The sequence below is a fragment of the Oreochromis aureus genome, linkage group 3 (genome assembly GCF_013358895.1).
Source record: "Oreochromis aureus strain Israel breed Guangdong linkage group 3, ZZ_aureus, whole genome shotgun sequence".
In the NCBI taxonomy this organism is placed as follows: domain Eukaryota; kingdom Metazoa; phylum Chordata; class Actinopteri; order Cichliformes; family Cichlidae; genus Oreochromis; species Oreochromis aureus.
The window spans coordinates 40,204,246-40,230,895 of NC_052944.1; the positions used below are offsets into that span (position 1 = coordinate 40,204,246).

At 43.4% G+C, this 26,650-nt stretch overlaps 3 protein-coding genes across 3 annotated transcripts in view; 2 read left to right on the forward strand and 1 right to left on the reverse strand.

The window, feature by feature from the left end:
- Positions 1–334: 334 nt before the first annotated feature.
- On the reverse strand, positions 335–5,703 carry LOC120433730. Its single transcript, XM_039600520.1, has 3 exons — positions 5,425–5,703; positions 4,830–5,268; positions 335–398 (listed from the first exon to the last, which is right to left on the reverse strand). Exons 1-3 carry the CDS (start codon positions 5,546–5,548, stop codon positions 335–337), a joined length of 627 nt encoding a protein of 208 aa, XP_039456454.1. The 5' UTR covers positions 5,549–5,703.
- An 8,037-nt stretch (positions 5,704–13,740) lies between these two features.
- LOC120439339 (zinc finger protein 16-like) lies at positions 13,741–17,425 on the forward strand. The gene is made up of 2 exons (XM_039610246.1): positions 13,741–13,878; positions 15,416–17,425. The coding sequence occupies exon 2, from the start codon at positions 15,478–15,480 to the stop codon at positions 16,840–16,842; it is 1,365 nt and encodes a 454-aa protein (XP_039466180.1). The 5' UTR covers positions 13,741–13,878; positions 15,416–15,477; the 3' UTR covers positions 16,843–17,425.
- Positions 13,799–26,650, forward strand: part of LOC116324508 (gastrula zinc finger protein XlCGF26.1-like) — a 37,952-nt gene continuing 25,100 nt past the window's right edge. Inside the window, exon 1 of the mRNA XM_039610240.1 lies at positions 13,799–13,878. The gene's annotated coding sequence lies outside the window, so the exon portion shown is untranslated. The remainder of the gene's footprint in view (positions 13,879–26,650) is intronic.

Sequence of the window (26,650 nt, forward strand, 5' to 3'; positions counted from 1 at the left end):
AACAGCAGGGTGCAAAATGCTAGTAGGCAAGGCATACATGGAACATCATAACCAAGTGGCCGGCATAGTGTACAGGAACATCTGTGCCGAGTATGTTATTCTTCCGGCGCCCCCCGTGTGCGGCAGCCTGTTACAGCAGCTCTGCTCATTCTGAGTTTCTTTCTTTCTTATCTTTTTCTTCTCCTAATTTTTTATAACTAACGTATTAGTAATTAGACTCTGCAACCATGTTCTACCGTTTTGTGCTAGTTCTGGTCATTTTTCTTAGTTTTTTTCTACTTTTTTCACCCGTGTCTGGGGACCCAGAGCAGGGATCCTTTGTTTACAGTAAGGATCAGCTGTTAGCGCTACGTCCCGCGGCTGTACTGCCGGCGGACAGACCCGACATTCCCAGCGAGCTGAGGAGGAAAAGACGGGGGTGTCGTGCTGGGAAGGAGCGCCGTTGCCCAAGAAGGAGACGTTATCGACCATCTCTTCCTTCTGTAATTATTGGAAATGTAAGATCTTTGCCCAATAAGATGGATGAGCTCACGTCGCTAACCTGGTCACAGAGGGAGTACCGGCAATGTAGCATCATGATGCTAACGGAGTCGTGGCTAACACCGCTAACTCCGAACACGAGCGTGACACTACCGGGATTCCAGCTGCGCGCGGACAGGACAGAGACGAGAGAGCGGTAAGAGGAAAGGAGGGGACTGGCAGTGTTTGTGAATGACAGATGGTGTAACCCCGGGCACATCACTGTAAAAGAACAACTCTGCAGCAGAGACATTGAGCTGTTAGCCGTTAGCATGCGTCCGTACTACCTGCCCCGGGAATTCTCGCATGTTATCGCGATAACAGCGTATGTCCCCCCCTCAGCCAACGCGGATGCAGCATGTGACTCTCTCCACTCTGTGGTCAGCAGACTGCAAACACAATCTCCGAGAGCCCTTCTCATAATATCAGGGGACTTTAATCATGCCTCACTGAACTCCACACTGCCCACCTTCACCCAGTATGTGACCTGCCCAACCAGAGACAATAAAACACTGGACTTACTGTATTCCAATGCAGAAGAGGCATACAGTTCATCACCTCTCCCTCCCCTGGGCAGATCTGATCACAACCTGGTGCACCTTGTCCCTGTGTATGAGCCCTTAGTGCGCAGGGAGCCACCAGCCACCCGCACAGTGCAGAGATGGTCGGAGGAGAGCGAGGAGGCTCTTAAGGATTGTTTTGAGTCCACTGTGTGGGAGGTGATCTGTGACGACCACGGAGAGGACATCGACAGCCTTACTACATGCATTACTGACTATATTAATTTCTGTGTGGATAACACCGTACCTACCAGGACTGTACGGTGTTTCTCCAACAACAAACCTCGGATTACCCCAGAAATTAAAGCTGTCCTCAAGCAGAAGAGGAGGGCCTTCAAATCCAAAGACAAGGAGGAGTTGAAAAGGGTGCAGAGAGAACTGAGGGGACTGATAAGGAATGGGAAGGACAGCTACAGGCAGAAGATGGAGAACCAGCTTCAGCAAAATAACGTTGGTGAAGTCTGGAGAGGCCTCAGAACCATCTCAGGCCACAAACATCAGAACTCTCTGCCTGGGAGGGATGTGAGGTGGGCAAATGAACTGAATCATTTCTTCAACAGATTTGATTCAGCCATGAGGCAGTCTCCAACATCGGCTGCAGACTCATCCACCCCCACTGCTGCTGTTCCACCTCTGACACCTCAGACACTTCACACCTCCTCTATTCACCCTGCTCACCCCTCCCCACCCCCAACAACAGCATCCAATAGGGCTTTGGAGTTGACGTCACGCCGCGGAGCGCGACGCCATTTTCGGGGTCTACGAATCAAAAGAGACACTGTGTTGGAACGACGACGACAAGAATCATGCTTAAAAGCAGCTCCAAAGAAAACGGACGGTATAGAGACCGATTGCGTCCAGAGGCGAAGCAGCGGTACTTGAAAAAAATAGAGTGCATCGCAAATCTGGACCCATATGAAATACGGCAGTGGAGTAAAGACCCAGACGACTTACCGCCACTGTCCTACCCCGATATCTTCACCTATCTTGTTTGTGGAATAAGCGCCTACACAGCGAACCAGTTTCGTAATTACAAGTCACTGGAGGCGCACATACAATTTACAAACGGCTGGGTGCAAGATTTGGCTATTTTCAAGCCGCCAAACTGCGAGTACGTCGTGATTCATACCAAGGTAAGTCGGCTGGAGTGCATTGTCCACCCCCTGCCATAATTAATGTTATACATGTATCATTGAACTGCTAAAATGTTGTTATCCTATTATGTGCCCATAATTGTAAAGTAGATGCAAGCAAACACATTGATAATCAGGCAAATTATTACCTAACGCCAATTTGTGTCCCCCCTGTCTCATTTCATTTCATTTATTGTCTTTACATCAACCTTGTCCTTGTATGTTCCAGGTACTGCACTCCCAAAGATTAAATGAACCTGCATTACGGCCATGGGTAATTGTAAGCACCACAGGGAAGGTCGAAGCCGCACACTGCACCTCTATGACCGGAGTTGCAGAGACCTGCACCCATGTCGCTGCACTGCTGTTTAAAGTGGAGGCAACAGTGAGGATCCATGGCACAAAGACTGTCACAGATGAATCAGCCTACTGGGTTTTGCCGGGGAACACAACCAAGATACTGCCAGCGGCTGGCCATAACATTGACTATACATCTTCAGCAGCACAAAAAAAGACTCTTGATGAAAATATAAACGGACCGTCTGTGGTTAAAGGCAGAAGAAGCCGTCCTTCAAAAAGAAAGATTCCTTCTTCTACGTTTGAGGAGTTGTCACCAGTGTTAGACACACTTCAAAAACACAATAAAGCAGTGTGTTTGTCTGGATTGGAGAAATACTACACATCACACACTGTCAAGTCATCCACATTACCACTGTCTCTGGCGTGTTTGCAAAACACAGGAGCAGAGTCCCTTGGCCTTACCGAGCTACAACTGCACTGTGTAAAGTACAAAAACGCAGCAAAAGTTACTGAAGAACAGGCAGAAGCTATTGAGGTACGCACAAGACTACAACACAAGAGCCCAGAATGGTATGTTTGGCGTGCTGGGAGAATCACGGCTTCAATGATGCACGCTGTGTGTGCCATTACTGTGGTTAATCGTGTTTGCTATCCTGTGAACTCTGTCTATACTGTGCAAACAACTTGGGGACTGGAGCATGAACCAGACGCTCGCCACGCCTACACCCAGAAAATGTCAGCGTGTCACAAAAACCTACAGGTCTGTATGTGTGGTTTTCTTGTTAACACGGCTTTTCCTGAAGTAGGTGCATCTCCTGACGGTCTAACCACGTGTGAATGTTGTGGGAAGGGGTGCCTGGAAATTAAATGTCCATTTAAATACAGATATGACAGCATTCAGCAAGCATTGGATGCGCATGACAAAGACTTCTGCCTCGAGTTGACAGCAAATGGACTTAACTTGAAGAAGACACACCACTTTTACTCACAAGTGCAAACACAGGTGTTTGTGTCCAACGCAAAGCACTGCGACCTCGTGGTTTGGACATGGCAGTTGTACGCATCTTCCCAGATGTGCACTTCTGGGAATCGCGTTTAAAGAAAGCTCAGGAGTTCTTTCAGAAGGTGTGCCTTCCTGAACTAGTAGGAAAACATTTCTCTATGCGAAATGCAGCCCTGAGTGGTCACAAAGTTTTTCTTTCTGGTGTCTAGTTTTTATGTCTGAAGTGCATTGAAATATGTAGAACTTGATTTCAACACTGCAGCACTTACCATGTAACAATTGTCTAAGTGTAAAATAAAGCGTCAAATGCAGATCTCTGTCATTACCTGGCTTTTATTATAATGTTATTTTAGTGAAACACAAAGTTTAAAGCTATGATAAACAGTCAATTATAGTATACAGATACAGAAATGGTTACATAATGTGATGTCAGTGTGTTCATACAATTACACAAAAAAAAGGTTTTCCTAGTAGTATTTCTTCAGAGACATACTCAAAGTTTTCACAATCATCAATTAACAAGAACAAGTCTCATGTGTGTCTGGCTTCACTACCACACTGGGGCACATGTTAACCAAAACACAACACACCCGCACAATTTTATCAAGAAAGGTAACGTCTTCACCCTCACATGGAAGAAGAGAACGGATTGGCATGGTGGTGTGTAGCATTTTGAACTTATTGCGCAAACTGCCAATTACTCGCTCGACATGGATTCTTAGGTGTGCAATGGCTCGTGTATTTTCAGTGTTCTTGGCATCTAGTTGACAGAAGCCCCTTGTAAATGCTGGGATCTTAACCTCCGCACACATCATTCCCACCGCATCTCTGATGTCAAAGCCTCTGTCAGCCAAAACTACATCCCCTGGTAACAGCTTGTTGAGTATACCACATTGCTCTGTGATGTGTTTATCTGATGCACGGCCCCCCCACCCCTTAGAAATGAATGAAATTGCACCTTGGGGAGTAATCCCGATCGGGTATTTCATGGTGTGTGTACCCTTGTAGTGCGAGTACGTTTGAGCACGAGCCTTTAAATTAGATGGTCGTTCTGTACGAATTTCAAAACAGTCAACAATGATGGCTACCCGATTTCCAAAAGTTTCCATAAATTGTGGAGGCATTGTTGCTTGCAAACAGTGCCTCTCTGGCCAGTGTACAAGTATTCCTAAGCGGGCATACAAAACGTCAATTGTATCAGCAAAGACAGAAGAAAGAGTTTTGTGGGAGACATTGAATAGATAACTAAGATGCTGAACAGGAAGATCAAGTCTAAGTCGCATAAGTGTGAGTAAAAGCATTTGGAAATGTGACAGTTTCTTTGATGCTGGTAGGAAAGCTTTTACATTGTCTAGCACAGACATAAAAATAGCAAAACAAGTAAGACCAGTGTAATATTTCACTTTTTCCGTGTCACCCTGTAAAAAGTTTTCATTCAGCTCTGTCTTGTCCAACAGTGATTTAAGCTTTCTGTTCTCCTCCAGCAGCCGGTTTATTTCTGCTCTGCTCTGTACACAGCGCACACAATCAATTGTCGGTCTTTGATCTTCTGTCTGTCTCTCTCTGAGATCAGCGTTTTCTGCATCTGCACCTGTTACCTCTGCTTCTACGTGTCCATCACAAATCTGGCCCTCAGACAAAATCACAGGGTTGTTATGGTGTTGCTCTTCTGTGGTGTCCATCTCTGGCTGCTCTTCTGTGGTAACTTCTGCTGAGGCTTCACCTTCACACTTTGCTGCTCCATTGTGAAAGCCTGTCCAATACAAAGAGTGCAAATACACAAGGAAATTTTTAAGTGGTTTATACATTAAGGTTGTATGAATACTCAAAAATGTATGTGTTGATTGACGGACACTAAGATCAACTTTTAAAATAAGAGATTGTGGTGGGGGGTGCGGTTATTGTTTACCTCCTACTAGTGCTTTCTTTTGTTCCCGTTGTGTTCGCCTCCTGTGACGGTCTGCATGTGATGTTCGGATTTCGGAGTGCCCCATGTGTAGCGTTGGTACCCAGTCTGGATTTGTTTGATCCATTTCATAGGCAGGCTTCCCTACAGTTGTGCAAAAGAATTAGCGAATCTTCACATAGCACATATGTCTGCAAAGTCACTCCATTCGATGTTTGATCGCATTTTCTATAACTTCCGAGACCACCAACGATAATATTATTCAGCTATAAAGTGTGATATGAACATATTTAGCACTTACCGAATGAAAATGTCTGGAGCACACCAAGTGATACCGGAGATGGAACAGAACTTGATATCAGCTCGTCTCACGGCTGCTATCCAGGCTCGACGCCTTCGTTTGGTAACATCCGATACCTGAGCTCCTTGAAATTGCTTCCAGGTTGGGAAAGCATAAAAAGACAACCCAAGCTTATTCCCGTGCCGATCGTAAGATCGAACATTGCAGCCGATCACACAGCAAGTACGAACCATGGTTGTGCTTTTGTGCTTTTGCTCGCCCGCCGCTTGCGCTTAGACCCCGAAAATGGCGGATTGGGCCAAAATCCTTTCCACGCCCACCCCCGTGACATCACGCTCCAAAGCCCTATACACACTCAACACAAGACTCCAGCCTGTCTCTCTCAACCACCCAGGTTAGGAGGGAACTGAGGAGGATTAAAGCCAAGAAGGCAGCGGGTCCAGATGGCATCAGTTCGAGGGTCGTCAGGTCCTGTGCGGACCAACTGTGTGGGGTGATGGAGCACCTCTTCAACCTGAGCCTGAGGCTGGGACGAGTCCCACAGCTCTGGAAAACCTCCTGTGTTGTACCAGTGCCAAAGACTTCACACCCCAAGAACCTAAACAGCTACAGGCCGGTGGCTCTGACATCCCACCTGATGAAGACCCTGGAGCGGTTGGTCCTGGCTCAGCTTCGGCGCCTTGTGAGCTCATCACTGGACCCACTTCAGTTTGCCTACCAGCCTGGCATTGGAGCGGATGATGCCATCATTCACCTCCTACATCGTTCCCTCGCTCACCTGGAGACCGCTGGGAGCACTGTGAGAATCATGTTCTTTGATTTCTCCAGTGCCTTCAACACCATTCTTCCCTCGGTTCTGAAGGACAAGCTGGAGAACTCAGAAGTGGACCATCACCTCACTACCTGGATTCTGGACTACCTCACCGACCGACCACAGTATGTGAGGACTCAGGGCTGTGTGTCGGACAGGGTCGTCTGCAGTGCGGGGCCCCACAGGAACGGTTCTGGCTCCGCTCCTCTTCACCATCTACACTGCAGACTTCTCCCACAACTCCACCCAGTGCTTCTTGCAGAAGTTCTCTGATGACTCTGCAATAGTCGGCCTCATCACTGATGGGGACGACAAGGAGTACAGAGGACTGACTCAAGACTTTGTGGTCTGGTGCCAGCTGAACTACCTCCAGATCAATGCCAGTAAAACCAAGGAGCTGGTGGTAGACTTCCGCAGGCACAAACATCCTCCACTGCAACCACTGAACATCCAAGGTATGGACATTGAGGCCGTGGACAGCTACAGGTACCTTGGTGTTCATCTGAACAGCAAACTGGACTGGACTCATAATTCAGACGCCCTCTACAGGAAAGGGCAGAGCAGGCTGTACCTGCTGCGGAAACTCAGGTCGTTTGGAGTGGAGGGCCCACTCCTGAAGACCTTCTATGACTCTGTGGTGGCCTCTGCCATCTTTTATGGTGTGGTCTGCTGGGGTGGCAGCATCTCTGCTGGGGACAGGAAGAGACTGAACAGGCTGATCCGAAGGGCCAGCTCTGTTTTAGGATGCCCTCTGGACCCAGTGGAGGTGGTGAGTGACAGGAGAATGGCGGCTAAACTGTCATCCCTGTTGGACAACATCTCCCACCCCATGCATGAGACTGTGACAGCACTGAGCAGCTCCTTCAGTGGGAGACTGCGGCACCCACGGTGTGGGACGGAGAGATTTCGCAGGTCTTTCCTCCCCACTGCTGTCAGACTCCACAACAAAGACTTCAACTGATCAAACACACACATCCACAAATGTGCAATAACACTAATGTGCAATAATCTTTTCTGGCATCGTTGTATTTTTACTCAGTTGTATATAGCATTTGTATTCTATTTTTATCTTATTGTATATTTTATTCTATTTTATTCTACTGTATATAGTATTTTATTTTATTCTATTCTGTACAGTTGTGTACTGTATTTATTCTTATTTTATTTTATTCTAGTTTTTGCTTCATAACTTTTGCACTGTCCACTTCCTGTTGTGACAAAACAAATTTCCCACGTGTGGGACTAATAAAGGTTATCTTATCTTATCTTATCTTATAACCTGGAAGTCCCAAGGTCAATAAGGGGTGATGGAGAATGATCGAGCTAAGATCTTGTGGGACTTCCAGATACAGACAGACAAAATGATGGTGGCTAACCAACCGGACATAGTGGTGGTAGACAAACAGAAGAAGATGGCCATAGTGATCGATGTAGCGGTTCCGAATGACAGCAATAGGGATGGGTATCGTTTAGGTTTTATCTCATACCAGTATCAAACCGGTACTTTTGAAACGGTGCCGGTGCTTAAACGGTGCTCGAACCGGTGCTTAAAGAATGAAGAACACACACTTTGTCCAAAAACCTCTCATGTTTAGCTGGTTTTTTTGTAAAAAGATAACAATGTTAGCCTTTTCTGCAGCTATAAGGGATTTATGGCATCACTCTTGGCTGGAAGCAGTGCTTAATCAATGGAAAAAAAACACCAACTTTGTCCAAAAACCTCTCATGTTTAGCTGTTTCCCACTTTTTCTTTGGTCATTTTAGCCTTTTTGGCCAGGGTGAAGGGAGTATCTGCCATCAAACAAGAAGACAGTCGCATGTAACTACGACGGTGTTTGCTAGTTCACCTTATATGCATTAATTTAATAACGTGGTTAGCGTACTCAACGTAAATTACACACAAACAACATTACGCTACTGACCCAGAGAAGAATGGCTGCTGCTGCCATCATCATCCTTCATCATTTCTGCTACACTGGCAGGGCTAGGGGCCAGGACTCTACTCTTCGGGTTTTTGGGGGATGTTGCTAACTCCGGGTCCGATAACAGGCAACCCACCCGCAGTAGATGTGCATGGTCTGAGATCTCGCAGCAAGCTATCAAATACGGTGCATTTCTCGGGTTTTAAAAAAGCGCTATGCGTCGCCAGGTGTTTCATCAGATTCGAGGTGTTACCTCCTTTGCACAGTATCAGCTTAAAGCACTTGTTGCAGGCTGCTGAGTTTGCATATTTTGCTGTGAAGTTCAGCCAGACTTTTGACCGCTTGGCCTTGGGCATTTTTAATCTGTAGCTCTGCTCTAAAAGAACGTATGTACCTGGGCCTGCCTACTACGCTTGCAAAGGTAAAATGATTGGCTAGAATCCAAAGTGTATGACATCTCAGTAAAAATAAGCACCGAAATAAAGCACCGAAATGTGCGTCGCTTTTCGGTCTGGTTACTACCGTGTGTGCCGGTATTTTAGGAATTTTTTTTTAAATATATATATAAGCAGGTAAATGGAAATGGATTCACCAGCACCAGCCTACCGATGTGTACAGTGCTGTTGCACAGTTTTATTTTTTAATTTTTTCAAAAGTGACCTTAGACAAGAAAGCTTAATTTGTGCTAATTTCTACAGATGAAATTTAATCTTGTACAAAATTGAATCAAATTGAATCATAGATCAAATCGAATCAGGACCTTTTGAATCACATTTGTATCAGTTAAGTAAATAGTGATGATACCCAGGCCTACTGTTAACCATTTTAAACCTCTAGCAGTTCACCACTTACTTTTGTACTATTACAAGCTATTCACTGGGCTTTGTGTAATTGAGAGTATTTAATGATTAAATACACAGCCTGGAGCTGCTCAATTTGAATCCACCATGATTGAATACTCACTTATTTAATCTTTCTTCCCCTGTTAGTTAACACCTGTATTTTACACCTAATTCCAATTTTATCTTTCTATATATCTTCTTCTACTTAAAACCTGTGTTTTTTAGCAAATTTGATTTGATATTCACTTTTATTTTTGTGTAATTACTGCCAATGACCTGTTAGCATATTCAGTACTTTGTTAATGGTCTTATATTATTCATGTTTTAACCTGCTGTTTTATTGTGAAGCACTTGGGTATACCGTTGGGTTTAAATGTGATATATAAATACATTTGTATTGTATTGTATTGTGTAGTATTTAATCTTTTGGTTTCTCTCTGTGCTCCATAGCTGTTTTCCAATAAAGCGACCGCAAGCTTCAGCATTTGGAGACCGATTACATCACAGCGACGCGATGAAGGGCGTCCCAATTCGAAGTGTACTCCAAATGTGCAGTTCATTTTGAAGGGTGGGTCTGGTGTAGACATCATGGTCCCATATATCCAGTGTTGGGGAGTAACGGAATACATGTACCGCCGTTACGTATTCAGAATACAAAATATGAGTAACTGTATTCCGTTACAGTTACCGTTTAAAAAGGTGGTATTCAGAATACAGTTACTTTGTTGAAATAAATGGATTACACGGCGGTACTTCCCTGTTTCCTATTGTCGCGGGTCAGGACTGTTTGGGTTTGTTTGACAGCTATGTTCTGTTGTTCCAGGCGGCAGCGTTACGGTTGCCATGGTTACAGGGTGTTTCCTGGGTGAGAGAGCGCTTTTTTGTTGTTGTTGTTGTGCTAAGCTAAAAGGCAGAATGCTACAGGCATAGCTCTAAAGCATGTAGCCTGATGGGCAGTGTAGTCCGTGCTGCAGCGAGAATGGACTACCATACCCGTTATGTGTCTGTGAGCGAGGGAGGGAGAGAAAGGAAAAGTCCGAGCTGTCACGGAGCAAAAACGGGAGCTGGAAGCATGTAAATATAATAATAACCACTGCAGCCAAGAAGAGTGCCTGACGAGCCCATTTGTAAGTAAGCTATTAAGACTCAACTGTACACTGTGTTCGTGTTTTCCTCCGGAAAAAATAAGTTCCGTTGGAGAAGCCTTTCAACACCTCTCTCTGTCTCCCGCAAGCAAAGTTGACCCAGACAACAAAGTAAAGCTAGTTTTCGGCTACCAGCCCGACACGGAACCCACCGTATTAGCCAGAGGTCCCTTTACTACGTTTGAAGCCATGGACCTTCAGTAACAGTAATAAATCACAGTAATAGGACATTCATGTAGTTGTAAACAGCATGATAATATATTAAGTATTCCAAAGTATTCAGAATACGTTACTCTCATTGAGTAATGTAACGGAATACGTTACAGAATACATTTTGGGGCATGTATTCAGTATTCTGTAGTGGAATACATTTTAAAAGTAACCTTCCCAACACTGCATATATCCCACAATTCATAGCGCGGCAGTGGGTGTGGATATTTTCTCCGAAAAAAACGACGGATGGCTGAACCGGGGCGGCTGAAGAGCAAAGTTTCAAAAGTAAGTACTGAATATCATGTCACTTATTTATGTCCGAATGTTTAATAATGAAGAACATTAAAACATTACTGTTGGCCACATGTCAGTGTAACATAGTTAATAGAGTCGCAGTTAAATCCCGCTAAATAGGACATTGGCACCACCTACTGTTGTAAAAGTCACCCTGCAACATTCACAAAAGGCAAAGGATTCTGGGTGATCCTCAGAGTAATGGAGGATTCCTGCAAGGTAAGGAATGAGCAAATGTCGTGGGGAAGAAAAATCATATCGCAGGTTGTAACAGTAATACAATCTGACCCGATTATTTTTGTTGTTTAAACATAATTTGTTGCGGGTCATTTCTCCAGTCTTTATGTTAAATTGAGTGCACGTTTATAAGAGATTTCTTTATTGGGAAGAGAGGAAAAAAATGGGAGCATAGTTAGCTAACTCTGTTGTTGCTTTTCCATTTAGATCTTTAGAGAAACCACAGTGTTTTATGTACAGCTCTGAAATATATTTCTGTATTCCTTTCATTTGGGAAATTTAAGATGCAGACTAATTGTGTTGAGGTTCTTCTATTTTGTTTGTATAATTTTACCACTATATGATCACACTGCAAGTGGAAATGTAATCCTCAGAATAATGGAGGATTCCATTTAGATCTTGCGCTGATTGCCCACGACAATAAAGGAAAGCGTTCTAACTGTTGCCTTTTTGTTGTGAATGTAGACCAGAGAAGACACTACGCAGAGGTCACGTCAGCAAAGTTATGTGACATTAGTGATGTTAGTACTTTCAGCGTTAACTTTGTTTTAAAGCCTTTAAAATATACGCCGTTCAATAGTTGACCTTAATCTTACAGAGAATGTGATGATTTTATGGATAATTAAAGTCAGTCATATATCCACAAACACAACAAGCTTAAAGTCAGCTTTTTGAGTTATCACCCAACACTTATCGCAACAAAGAGATAAAATACATGCAACATGGACAAATATTTGACCACATGCAATAATTTGCACAAATGTAAAGTCTTTGTGTTGTTGTGTGTGCTCAGTGTTGGTGGAAACTCTCAAAGTGGAGCTAGTAAGAACCCAAAGAAAATTAATATGGAATCAAATCAATAAGTAATATCAATAATGGAATTGGAATTTCAAAATCCTTATCAATTCCCATCCCTAATCAGAGCTAAGGAAGATGTAATAAAGAAAGGGATGCCGCAGAAGTACAGCTAGCTCCCCAGACCTAAGGCCAGAGTCAGTAGCAGGGGAACAATGAGAACATTTCCACCATGCAGCAATACTGGAAGAACATACAAGAGAAGAATAGAATAGAATAGAATAGAATAGAATAGAATAGAATAATCCTTTAATTGTCTAACAAGGGGAAATTAGGTTGTAACAGCAGCAATAAAGAACAAAAACAAAAAATATATACAAACAGAACAGGACACAGAACAGAAACACACACAATTTTTACATACAGACGTGGACAAAATTGTTGGTACCCTTTGGTCAATGAAAGAAAAACTTGTAATGGTTACAGGCCTGTTTCAGGCATTTATTTTTTAAAATAATTCAGTTGAAGCATGGTTAAAAACTGATGACTGGCTTTCATTGCTTAAGATTTATAGAATTTTTATTTATTATTACTTTTGTCAGATTAAAGTTATTTCTGTGACCATTGTGAGTTTTTCTTTCATTGACCGAAGGGTACCAACAATTTTGTACACGTCTGTATATATCCGTTAGTATTTATTTATTTATTTATTATTAGGTATGAGCGAATTCTGATCACACTCTAAGCCAGTTGGTAGTGATGGTGAAATGAAGCCTCTTGATGAACTGAAGCTTTCCATCCAACTGGTCGACTCATGGTTCGAAGCATTGTGATGATTCATTTGCTCTACTGCGCCATCAAGTGAACGATTCAAGTGAAACAGGCTCTGTGATTATAATGATGTGATGTGTAAACCTCTAAACTGAATAAATAAATTGTTTTCATGGTTATTTATCCCGAATATTGTCTCAGCATGTCTGATACAAAAGAGAAAGTGGAAACTATCAGGACAGAGTTTTGGTATGATTGTGTAACTGTGTAATCATGCTCATGTACATCTGGAAAATGACACAAACTAGCGTGTGGCACTTCACTTTTTAATAAACTAAAAGACAGAAATCAGATTATAGGATCTGTAGTGTTGTTTATTTTTATTAAGGTACTTATCATTTGTGATATTTATTACTGTGTGCATACTTTATAAGGAGAGATGAGATTTAAAAAAAATCTCTTTCTTGCTGGTTCCATCGAAGATGAAATGCTCAAATAACTATGTAGCACGTACGTAATCCAATTCCACAACACAATGTGATGGGGGAAATCAGCAGTGTTTTGATGCCCAATTTATTTCGAATCCAGCGCGAACCGGCGAGCCAGTTCTTGAATCAGTCACATGGTACGGGCTGCCCGCGAGGCCTCGATCGTCACTGCATAAGTAATCAAAGCAAGCCTCGATACGCGCTTCACAAAAACTCCCCCGAGATTACCCGACACACGCTTCGAAGCTTTGACACACAGGACACATCACTACCAGTTGGTGGCGGTAATGAGTCACATCGTTGTTTGCCAACCGCCGACAAACCACAAAGAAGAAGACGAAGTACTGCGCGTGCACACAGCGGAAAGTAGACTTACGGAGGAACGATTATAGCCACAGTCATCATACTTGTTATCTACGACGGGGACTTTTGTGTTTTTTTTTCCCCAAGTCGGCTAAGGCAAATATATGTCACTGTGCTGAGCTTTCTTACTGCTACGTTTCTGTTTCTCATGCGTGATCGGATAGATACAGGCTCTCGTAGCTCGGAAAGCTTAGCCTCTCTCCTAGTCCAACTACAAAGCCGGCCTTCTCCGCTGGGGGATCTTTAGTTCGGGTTATTCTGAGAGGAGATCCAGAGTGAGCACATTATAATTATATTGGTTGCCTAACTCGATAACTGTCTACAGAGTTTCTCTCTCTTAGCTAATTTTGTTTTCGTCTGTACGTTCTGTTCAGCCCCTGTCATTTTGTCTGCCTGGAACTTCCAGCAGTTCAGGACCTTAATTTTTTTAATCATTTGTGTTCAGCTATTTGTTTTCCTTCATATGAAGATGTTGTACTGAGTATTATGATTTGATGAGGTGGATAGAATACAACAGACTCAACATTTAATAACACAATCACCAACCAGTAATGTGTCTTTTAAGATGGCGCTGTTCTAGCGGCAGGCTGTTGTAGCAGCTGTCTTCCTAAGCCCCCAAATTTCTTTTTGTTCCTACTATTTTGTTTTAATTATTTTGTTTTGAATTATTTTGTTTTTGATACTATTAGCTCTATATTTATCTTTTTATCTAATATTTATCCATCATAACTCTGTTTCTACACTCAGTAAGTGCATATTGTTTGTTCTATATTTGCTGCTATGACAACTTAGTTTTCCTCTGGGATTAATAAGGTTTTTCTGATTTTGATGTTGGTGCTGAACCTACGAGGCACAATAATGCTACACAATACAATGGTTGTAGCTGTAGTAAGAAACATCGGTTCTTCATCAAAGGTGACAAAGAAGAATCGTCAACATTATTCTACAGACATTAATTGGTTAATATTTTAATAATAATAACATCTAATTCTGTACACACTGACATTTTGCCTGTTTATCCCAAATGAGAGACAAATCACTGCTGAAGAAAAATAATGTTCTCAACCTGCTTACATTAAATCAATGGATGGATGAAATTAGCCATTTTTAACCCTCCTGAAAATAAGCTTCTCAAGGATCAGTTTTTGGTCCTGTATTTTTTTTAACCTTTACACACTCTACATGTTCCTATCATAAAGTATCTAATAATATGTTCTAGTGTTGCACATGATACATTTTTCACAGCTGATACACAGTTGTGCTCTATTCCCTCTGATAATCTCTGATAGTGTATTTTGTAAATAGTATTACATCCTCTGCACACTTTGGCTGCTCTGAAAAAGAAGGCAACAAACCAGAGAAGTTTGACTTCCTGGAAGAACTTATAAGTACACCTACACTGAAGACTAATTTAGTAGATCTTCTTTTGACCTGGACAAGAACAAGCCCTCTGTAAAGTTATGAAATCTTAGTAAATGAGGAAAACAGGAACAGCTCTGTAGCCAGGCTGATTAAGCCACCAGTCAAATGTTTGGATACACCTTCTCATGATTGTTCTATTTTATGACTTTTTACATTATAGATTGAAAGCATCAAAACTCCAAATGAACACATATGGAATTAGGAGACAAAAAACTGTTAAATAACTCAAAACATATTCATATTTTAGATTCTTTAAAATAGCCACCCCTTGTTTTGATTACTACTTTTCACACTGTGTGTGTGTATGTGTGTATAGATATATGTATGTATATGTACACTTTATAGGTTTTGTTAAGTGCATTTCACTGTTTTAGTTCTTTGTCATCGTAGGCAAAAGAAGGGAAAGCGTGCCGAAACCTCTCCAAGTTTTTGACCTCAACAAAAACCAACCAATGCCAGCAAGTAAAGATGAACGAGTTGTGATCCCTGTGGAGAAGACTTTCATCACTATGAAGAAGGCCAGAAGACGCCAGCGCATTGACAGTGGAGACAGAAGCTTCACGTGCGATCAGTGTGGAAAGGCTTTTTCTGACAATGGCAACTTAAAAAGACATCAGCTGGTCCACACTGGCATTAAACCATTCAGCTGCGATCAGTGTGGACAGGCTTTCACACATAATAGCAAGTTAAAAAAACACCAGCTTCTCCACACTGGATTAAAACCATTCAGTTGTGATCAGTGTGGACAGACTTTCACTGTGAATGGCAACTTAAAAAGACATCAGCTCGTCCACACTGGCATTAAACCATTCAGCTGTGATCAGTGTGGAAAGACTTTCACTCAGAGTGGCAGCTTAAAAAAACATCAGCTCATCCACACTGGATTAAAAGCATTTAGCTGTGATCAGTGTGGAAAGGCTTTTACTGAAAATGGACATTTAAAAAGACATAAGCTCATCCACACTGGATTAAAAGCAATTAGCTACAATCAGTGTGGAAAGTCTTTTTCTCTGAGTAATGGCTTAAAAGAACATCACCTCGTCCATTCTGCAGATAAACCATTCATCTGTGCTCAGTGTGGAAAGTGTTTCACTGAGAATGGCAACTTAAAACAACATCAGCTCGTCCACACTGGCATTAAACCATTCAGCTGCGATCAGTGTGGAAGGACTTTCACTCAGAATAGCAGCTTAAAAAAACATCAACTCATCCACACTGGATTAAAACCATTTAGCTGTGATCAGTGTGGAAAGTCTTTTACTGAAAATGGCAACTTAAAAAAACATCAGCTCATCCACACTGGATTAAAACAGTTTAGCTGTGGTCAGTGTGGAAAGTCTTTTACTCATAGTAACTGCTTAAAAGAACATCAGCTCATCCATACTACAGATAAACCATTCACCTGTGATCTGTGTGGAAAGTCTTTTACTCATAGCAAAAGCTTAAAAGATCATCTTCTCATCCACACTGGAATTAAATCATTTGTCTGCGGTCAGTGTGGAAAGGCTTTTACTCAGAGTAAAAATTTAAAAGAACATCAGCTCATCCACACTGGAATTAAACCATTCAGCTGTGATCAGTGTGGAAAATCTTTTACTCGGCGTAGAAACTTAAAAAAACATCATCTCCTCCACATTGGAGTTAAACCATTCACCTGTGATCAGTGTGGAAAGTCTTTTAGCTGCATGAGCTCCTTGAAAGAACATCAGGCCATCCACACTGGCATTAAACCATTTGTCTGTTGTCAGTGTGGAAAGGGTTTTCGTCGGATGGATGCTTTAAAAAATCATCAACTAATCCACACTGGAGTTAATTAATATTTAAGTGGTCAGTGCTGAAATGCGGCCACTTCTATGTAAACATTTTTTCAAAAAATCAGATTGTTCACACTGCAATTGTAGCATGTTTTAATTGTGGTAATTGTGAAATTTGTGGAAATTCTTTCAAATTCATGACAAAACTGGCAGACCAATGTGACATTACTCTGACAAAGTTCTTTTGGACATCCTGGTCAATCATCTTATGTTTGAAGAGGCTCTACTGATTGCAGACTCCTATAGCTGTCATGGTACTGGGTCTTTGACCCAGTGCTTTTGGACATTAGCATTCCATTTTATTGAATATTGTGATATTTATTGTTTATTTCTATTTATGTTCCTTTAATTGTTTTTCTGCTTGATGTAATATTTATAATTTCTAGTCTTTAGGTTCTGTTATCATACCTCCCCTCTTTTTCACATTCTGTGTTTTGTCAGCAGTGGCAGTCCTAGCCTGTTTGGTGCCCTGGGCAAACACCCCCTCTGCCCCCACACCCGCAGATAAAATATATGTATGTTTCATGTGAATATTATATGTATATATGTATATTAAAGATTGTATATGCATATAAAACATATAAAACATTCTACTGTAAAACTTGTTGGAACCATACTAAATGTGTATGTATATATATGTGTACGTGTATATACATACGTACATATACTATACACATATATATATATATATATATATATATATATATATATATATATATATATATATATGTATATATGTGTATATGTATATATATATATATATATATATATATATATATATATATATATATATATATATATATATATACATATATTTATATATATATATGTTTATACTCATAGACATATTTTTATATATAGTTCGATTCCCACCTGGGGCGTCTGTATCCGTAAGGGTCCTAAGGCTAGACCCACTATGCTAAGCAAGCCTACCGCAGACATGAGCGAGACAGATTAATATGAAGGCATGCCGGTTCGGACGTCGCCCGGATCAACAAGGTCCGCGTCAGGTTTTGAGGAACCAGAGCAACCTGACGAGAAGTGGGCTACTGGAACATATATATATATTTATATTATGTACATATAAATATATATACACATATATATGTATGTATATACAGTGGAACCCTGACTTACGAAATTAATTCGTTCCTGAGGGTCTTTCGTAAGTCAAAAATTTTCGTAAGTCGAACCACCCATTGCGCGTTTTGAGTGAGGCGGTGCTGAACGATAGGATATGGGCTAATTGCTAACTAGAACAACAATACATCGTTCAAGAGGAACAGTGAAGCGCAAGTACAGAAGCCAAGGGGGTTGTCAAATGATTCGGAAGGCATTAATAGCTTTAATAAAAGAAATCACACACGCGCGCACACACCAAACTGGAAGGCTTACACCCCATAAGTCAACTCGTGCAGGTGGCAATTGTCCAGGCCTCGATCACAAGCCGGTCTGGCTCCTCACAGGCTGAGACCGGCAACTGAGACGGTTTAAAGTTCCCAGCACGATGCTCGGGCAGAGGATCGCTCTAGCCTGATCACAGAGGCGTGGGTACAAGCAATCCAGAATAAAATAGGATAAAACCAGGCGAACCAGAAAAAAGGTAAGCCCACTTAATAAGAACAATTCCACAAAAATCAAAGATGACACCAAAAAGACGAGACAAGACAAGACAGCAGCTCCACCGAGGAGGAGCCCTCACAACAGCGGCTGGGAAGGCGTTTCACTCTTCCAATTAAGGTTGGGCAGTTTGCCACGCAGATGGTAAGGCAGCACCCAGATAGCAAGGAAACATTGAAACAATGTTTAGTCAATATCAGGCGATGTCATTGAATCAACGTTGAGGTGTGACGTTGACCTAACGTCACTCTTGCACCCTTTATTGTTATTGAAACAACGTCAGGTTTTGATATTGAATCAATGCTGAAAGCTGACATTGATTGGACACTATATTTTCTAATACTGTTGACATTGAAACAATGTCAGATTCTGATATTGAAACACTGTTGAACTATGATGTTGATTTTCCACCTCTTTCGCAGTTGCTTTTTATTGAAACAAAAGTTAAATCATGACCGGAAATCTACCGTTCTTTATAGGTATTTTAACCAATGCTAAACTACTGCATGTTTCCATCAATACTTAAACCACCTAAACACATAATTGTACTTATTCCTCAAATTGGACACCCTTTATATGTTAAAAAATGTCTCACAATGTATCATGTCAAACATTCTAAAAACAGTATCACACATGTAACAGAGAAAAAAACTAAAGAAAAAAAGGTCAATAGACATGTATCGTTTACAAAAGACTTTATTAAAAGACAAAGTTTCCTATTAAGATTTCTATGTTTCACGTCACTTTTAAATTTTTACTCGGGGAAGGGGATGGGGATGGATGATGTGCGTCCTGCGCCACCCATACGATCCGGAGCATATCTGAGCCATTTCTGGACTGCTTGAGCAAAGACAAACAGACATAGAGTTCGCCCCTACCTGCTGCGTCAGGCCATCTAGGACAAAAATAGACACACACACACACACACACACACACACACACAAAAAGACAAAAAAAGTGAATCAGAGCACATGAATAAGCTCTTGTTAATTGTCTCCAGCAGGGAGAAGGTATGTAAACTCCTAGGCTGATAAAGAGCTATGAGCTGAAATGTGATATGTCTTAGCATGGTGTGTCGTCTATCCTTTAAAAAAAACAGACAACATGGGGTCCTCGTGTACAGCTCGAGGACAAAACAAGCCAAAGACCAAAGACTCCATCTCCAGATTAACCGGACGTGAAAGTCTTGTTATTAAGAAAGACAAAGTAATATAGCAAAAACCGGACATAGGAAATGTGAAACGCACCCAGCACATCAGTTGATCCCTTTGTTGTTCACTTTAGGCTCATAAAACTACAATAAACGGTAAAACTTATCGATTATGCATCTGCACAGCGCTGTCTCTTTAAATGCCCTTTTTTGCTCTGTCTGGTCCTTGGTTTTTTTCCCTGTCCAGTTGAGTACCAAGGCCAGCTCGTTTGGTGGTGCGGTGGACTCGCACCTCCAGTGTGGTCCCTCCAATCAAGGCAAAGCGTCTAACCTGTAGACACATTTTAAGAGATGGAATTAGCGTGTCTCATGTCTTAAATGTGTACGCAAGTGCTTGTGTGTTTAATCAACAGGCCGTTGTTATGTATTTTAATCAAATCTGACAGCTATTACACTTTATAGTTACAAAGTGTACATAACCTTTTTATACTCACCATTGCCTTATTTGCCTCCGGTGATTGATGAGCTGCCCCTGCATTGTTTAGCTCCTCCATGTTGTGCAAGGGCAAATCCAGAGGCAATACCCCAGCATCTACAGATTCATTGCAGCAGGGATGGCGGTTGGCTCTGACCTCCTCACGGAGTTCGTTAACTGCTCTGGTCAGGTCTGACAGCATCGTTAACATCTTTTGTGAGGTTGCATCTGTTTCAAAGAACAATTCTAGAAAGATTAATGGCTTAAGCAGTGGGAGGCGAAAAACGAATATATCCATAAGTGATGCTGTAACATTCTGCATTCAAGTATAAGTTGTTGTAACTGCTAAAAGTGTTTACTAGTTTTTTCCTGTCACATATATTTGATATTTGTATATGTAGCTTGCCATCACCAGTGTGTGAATGTGTGTGTGAATGGGTGGACAGTGTTGGGGAGTAACGGAATACATGTACCGCCGTTACGTATTCAGAATACAAAATATGAGTAACTGTATTCCGTTACAGTTACCGTTTAAAAAGGTGGTATTCAGAATACAGTTACTTTGTTGAAATAAATGGAATACACGGCGGTACTTCCCTGTTTCATATTGTCGCGGGTCAGGATTATTTGGGTTTGTTTGACAGCTACGTAATGTTGTTCCAGGCGGCAGCGTTACGGTTGCCATGGTTACAGGGTGACGCGCTCTCTCTCTGAGTGTTTCCTGGGTGAGAGAGCGCTTTTTTTGTTGTTGTTGTTGTGCTAAGCTAAAAGGCAGAATGCTACAGGCATAGCTCTAAAGCATGTAGCCTGATGGGCAGTGTAGTCCGTGCTGCAGGAGAATGGACTACCATACCCGTTATGTGTCTGTGAGCGAGGGAGGAGAGAAAGGAAAAGTCCGAGCTGTCACGGAGCAAAAACGGAGCTGGAAGCATGTAAATATAATAATAACCACTGCAGCCAAGAAGAGTGCCTGACGAGCCCATTTGTAAGTAAGCTATTAAGACTCAACTGTACACTGTGTTCGTGTTTTCCTCCGGAAAAATAAGTTCCGTTGGAGCAGCCTTTCAACGCCTCTCTCTCTCCCGCAAGCAAAGCTGACCCAGACAACAAAGTAAAGCTAGTTTTCGCTACCAGCCCGACACGGAACCGGACGTGATAGCCAGAGGTCCCTTTACTACGTTTCGTACTACGGACCTTCAGTAACAGTAATAAATCACAGCAATAGGACATTCATGTAGTTGTAAACAGCATGATAATATATTAAGTATTCCAAAGTATTCAGAATACGTTACTCTCATTGAGTAACGTAACGGAATACGTTACAGAATACATTTTGGGGCATGTATTCAGTATTCTGTAGTGGAATACATTTTAAAAGTAACCTTCCCAACACTGTGGGTGGATGACTGAATGTGTAAAGCGCTTTGGGGTCCTTAGAGACTAGTAAAAGTGCTATACAATTAGAGGCCATTTACCATTTATACCATATAAACAGTGAAATTCCAAGATTTTCAAACTTGCCTCGTAATAGTGGCCTCACAGAGTCTCTGGAATCTACAAAAAAAAAAAAAAAAAATCACAACAAGATGACATTCAGGAGTATAAATTGGTGTTTTTAAGATAAGAGTACAATTGACCCTGTGCACGAGAAAATGCTAACTTCCTGGTTTGAGACCGGATGTGGGATTGTACATTTCCGGTAGCTTTACTTTGCGGTCAATCGCTACTGCGAAGATATACTCCAAAATCATGTCCAAAACTCGAAAACGGAAAGATCGCGTTAAGTTACAAAGAGGAGAAGGTGGGAACACTCATCACTGTTGTGTCATAAAAAATCTAATGATCAATTCTGACGTTTAAAGAGTTTAGATCGATCAGTTGTTTACATCACTCAACACAAGCAGAACTGCATTACTGCATGTAGAAGACATTTAAACAGGCAAATGTTCAGCATTCAAACTACAGGTGAACAATAGTCCAACCAGATGTTTCCCCATTATGTCGATATCAGCAAGTCAAGTACACACCTACACTGCATGTTAACAAACCATGAAAAAAAGCCACACAAAAAAATGAACGATTGCTGGTAAGGATTTCTATACATTAGTATTTACGAAGGGTGTGTTGTGACTTACCTTCAAAATTACAGTGGTCCCTCGCTATAACGCAGTTCACCTTACACCTCGCTGTTTCGCAGATTTTTAGTGCAAGTTTGCATGCTTTTTTTTTTTTTTTTACATCACATTGTGTCCTGTGTCCTGATCGCTGCAGACGATCTCCTCCATGACGTCTCTCCTGTACAGTACAGAATCGCTGCATCGATCGCTAGCAGTGTGACTCTGAAGTGCAGTACTGTATGTCCATGATGTCCACGCGTCAAAAAATAAAACTGGCTACTTGATTTCACCCATCGCTGGTTATTTTTAGAACATAACACCCGCGATAAATGAGGGACAGCTGAGAAATATAACATTTGAATCCCTTTTCTCTTTTGCTCTGAGGTGCGGGGGAAAAATATTGACAAGTCGATGAACATCATTTACAGATATATTGGGTAAATGCCCAGAAACATCTATAGAAATGTAAATCCCCGCTTGATTCATTCATTTGCTTAACTTGTTTTGGACCGTAAACAAGGCGTGAATAGGACACCGAAAACAAAGCTCCCCACAGGAGTTTCCGCACCGGAAGTAGCATATGCTAACGTGCACATAGTCAATTGACATTGTGATGCAGCTTTACAACTATTTTAAAAGCATACCATCTATAGGGAAGACATTGACATCAGACTCTGCATGCTGGGGAGATCGCAAAGCTGTGTTGGTTTGTGTGTTGTGCCGGAGTGGCGAAAGGTGCCGCAAGCTGGGCGGGGCATTATGATGGTTGCTATCAGTGGGCTGGGGGGCAGACTGCGGAGTGGTGAGGGTTGTTTAGAAAAAGATCATTTTTTTAAGTATTTAAGAATACAGACAACTTGTCAAAAAAGTTTCCTTGTGTCAGACACAGATATGTACACAGACACTAGACAGTATTTTATTACCTGGTATTTTCACTCGAGGGGCCCGGGGAAACCGTTTTTTGTAGGCTGCTCATCCTCTGAGTCAGTATATGTGTACAGGGGATTTGTCATAAGTAATTGTAAATGTGCTTTTGGCATTTTTTTTCCTAAAGTTACAGTTTGATTTCTAACAACACACACAGGAAACAGAGACGTGCAAGAAGGTACAGTATACAAGGAATTTTTGAAGTGCACAAGTGTACATGGCTTTGCATTTTTAAAAAGTTTACTAACTTCCACTTTTTGGACTATATTATGTGGTGATATTGCAGTATGCAAGCACCACAGATATGTATAAAAGACAATATCATAAATTCTTAACAATCAAAGATATGTTTGTGAATAAAAAAGTTTTACTTGTGCTTTCTTTTAAGACTGGTCTGCGTTTCTTCTTCGGACTAAAGGTCAGACGTATCACAGTGTAGATCTCTGAAGACTGCGTTCTGCTTTGTGAAATGTGGAAATACAAACACAGTGTAAGGTCAGACATACATTACGTTTGGACAAAAGGTGCAAACGCATAGAAAAATCAGCGTTTTGCAAAAATACGCTGGTACATGTGGACGTAGCCTTTTCATTATTCAAGGCACAAACGGAAAGTCATGTACGCGTGCAACGTAAAGTTAGGTGAGCGTGCAATGTACAGTCACGTGGGCATGCCGCGTGAGCATTCAAACTGAGTCTAAAGTTTTCGTTTGCGAATGGAAGCGGGTGCTCTCCAATCATCAAAAGTAACAAAGTCATTGAACACGTTTATACAGTTAACTTTACATTTACCAATCATATATCACAGATTTACAATTTTTTTGTAGTGTGGTGGACCACTGGAGGGCTCCACTCACACCCAGTTCTCAGGAAGTGTTGTTGCTATGTTTTGGAGGGAAAAGTGTTCAGTTGTGTTGTGGTGAGGAATAAACGAGGAGTGTTAATCGAGAGCTCTCGTGTCGTCTGTGTTTACCTCCACATTGGTGACCCCTGACTCGAACATGCTGCAGTCCGATGGTGGCACCGACTCCGCTCTGGATGCATCAGCAGCCGCCAGCCCTCTGCCTCCGGCTGCAGCTGCGTTTGCTGTGCCGCTCGAGCTGCCGGACTTTTGGCTTCACGATCCCCCGTCGTGGTTCGTGCACGTGGAGGCTCAGTTCGCCCTTCGTGGCATCTCGGCTGACAACACGAAATATCACCAGGTGGTGGCCTCTCTCGACCCGCTAGCCACCCGTCGTGCGTTGACTCTCCTCCGGGACCCACCCGCCCGAGGGAAGCACGCCGCCCTTAAGGAGCTGCTTCTTCGGCGCTATGCCCTCTCCGACGCAGAGCGAGCCGAGAAGCTCCTCTCCCTCTCAGGCCTGGGTGGCGGTACGGCTCTCAAACTGATGGAGCGCATGCTGTCCTTTCTCGGTCCGGACGACGGGGGATTCCTGTTCGCTCACATCTTCCTCCGACAGCTGCCGGCGGCCGTGAGAGCCGGCCTCGCCAACTCTCCGCTTCTGGGCACGAAGGATTATCGCTCCCTGGCTGAGGACGCGGATCGTATTCTCTTGGCTACCTGCGCTTTCCACGATCACGACCTAGTTCCAGCCTCGCCGGCGGCGCCTTCTACTTCCCCGCTGACCTGCCCCGACGTGTCCGCTCCTTCGCTGGCGGCAAAGGTCGCGGCACAGCGACACCGCGGACGGGACCTCTGTTTCTACCATCAGCGTTTTGGCCCCAGAGCGCGCCGCTGCTTGCTGCCTTGTGCTTTTCCGACCCTGGGACACGGGCCCCAACAGCGCGCTGTAGCGGCCGCGACAACTGGCGACAAAGAAAAACTGCTCTTCATAGAAGACTCGCGCTCCGGGAGACGTTTCCTGGTCGACTCCGGCTCCCAGAAGAGCCTCCTTCCCCCGTCCGGCGCAGACAGTTTAGCAGCGGGCTGCGGACCGCAGCTTATTGCGGCTAATGGCTCTCCCATTGCAACGTTCGGAGAAAGGTTCGTGACTGTTTGTTTTCATGGTCGGGATTTCCAATGGACCTTTGTTGTTGCCGCTAGCTCTGTACCTATTTTGGGCGCTGATTTTCTTTGTGCCCACGGACTGCTGGTCGATGTCGCTAACAGATGCTTAATCGACGCCCAGTCTTTTTCTTCAGTGCCCTGTTTCACTCGCGCCATCGAGCCCCTGAATCGGGCTAATTTGGTGACTTCTGGGAATGTTTTTCAGCGTTTGCTCTCTGAGTTCCCTTCACTGACTGTTCCTAATTTCTCAAACACGGCAACGAAGCACGGGGTTGAACATTATATTCCGACGGTCGGTCCCCCGGTGTTCGCACGCACGCGCCGCCTTGACCCCGCGAAACTCTCCGTCGCTCAGGAAGAGTTTGCCGCTATGGAGCGCCTCAGCATTGTGCAGCGCTCGAATAGTGCCTGGGCCTCTCCGCTACACATGGTGCCCAAGTCCGACGGTCGGTGGCGGCCGTGTGGGGATTTTCGCCGTTTGAATAATGTCACGGAGAACGACCGTTACCCCATTCCCCACATACAGGATTTTTCCGCCCACCTCGCCGGCACCTCGATTTTTTCTAAAATTGACTTGGTGCGGAGGTATCACCAGGTTCCCGTGCGCGCCGAAGACGTCCCAAAAACTGCTGTTATTACCCCTTTCGGCCTGTTTGAAATTTTGCGCACGCCGTTCGGCCTGAAAGGCGCCGCCCAGACTTTTCAGCAGTTGATGGACTCTGTCTTGCACGGGCTGCCTTTCGTCTTCGTGTACCTTGACGATATATTGGTGGCCAGCTGTTCTGAGAGTCAGCACGCGTCACATTTGCGTCAGGTTTTCCAGCGCTTGGCGGCATATGGCCTGATCGTCAACCCCTCCAAGTGCCAGTTCGGCTTGCCGGTTCTGGATTTCTTGGGCCACCGCATTTCCGCTGACGGTGTGGTTCCGTTGCCGGACAAGGTCCGGGCTGTTTCGGCTTTTCCGCGTCCCGCGTCCGTTAAAGCGCTGCAGGAGTTCTTGGGGATGGTCAGTTTCTACAACCGTTTTCTCCCCAGAGCTGCGCACCTGCTGCAGCCTCTCTATGCTGCTTTGAAGGGTAAAACTGCTAAGGACCCGATTGATTGGCTCCTGAACGCATCCAGGCATTTTCTGAGGCCAAGGCCGCTGGCAAACGCCGCCTGCTGGCCCACCCGCTTCCGTCCGGCGGAGATTGCGTTGACCACCGGCCAGCGTCGGACGTGGCGGTGGGTGCAGTGTTGGAGCAGCGGGTCTCCGGTGTCTGGCAACCGCTGCCTTTTCAGTCGCACGCTTAGGGACAGTGAGCGCAAATATAGCGTTTTTGACAGGGAGTTGCTGGCCCTGCACCTCGCGACCGGCATTTTCGTTTTTTCTAGAGGGTCGGAGTTTCACCGCGTACGTCGATCATAAACCCTTGACATTTGCGATGTCCAAGGTCTCTGACCCGTGGAGCAGGCGCCAGCAGCGCCAGCTGGCAGCCATTTCCGAGTTCACAACTGACATTCAGCACGTGGCTG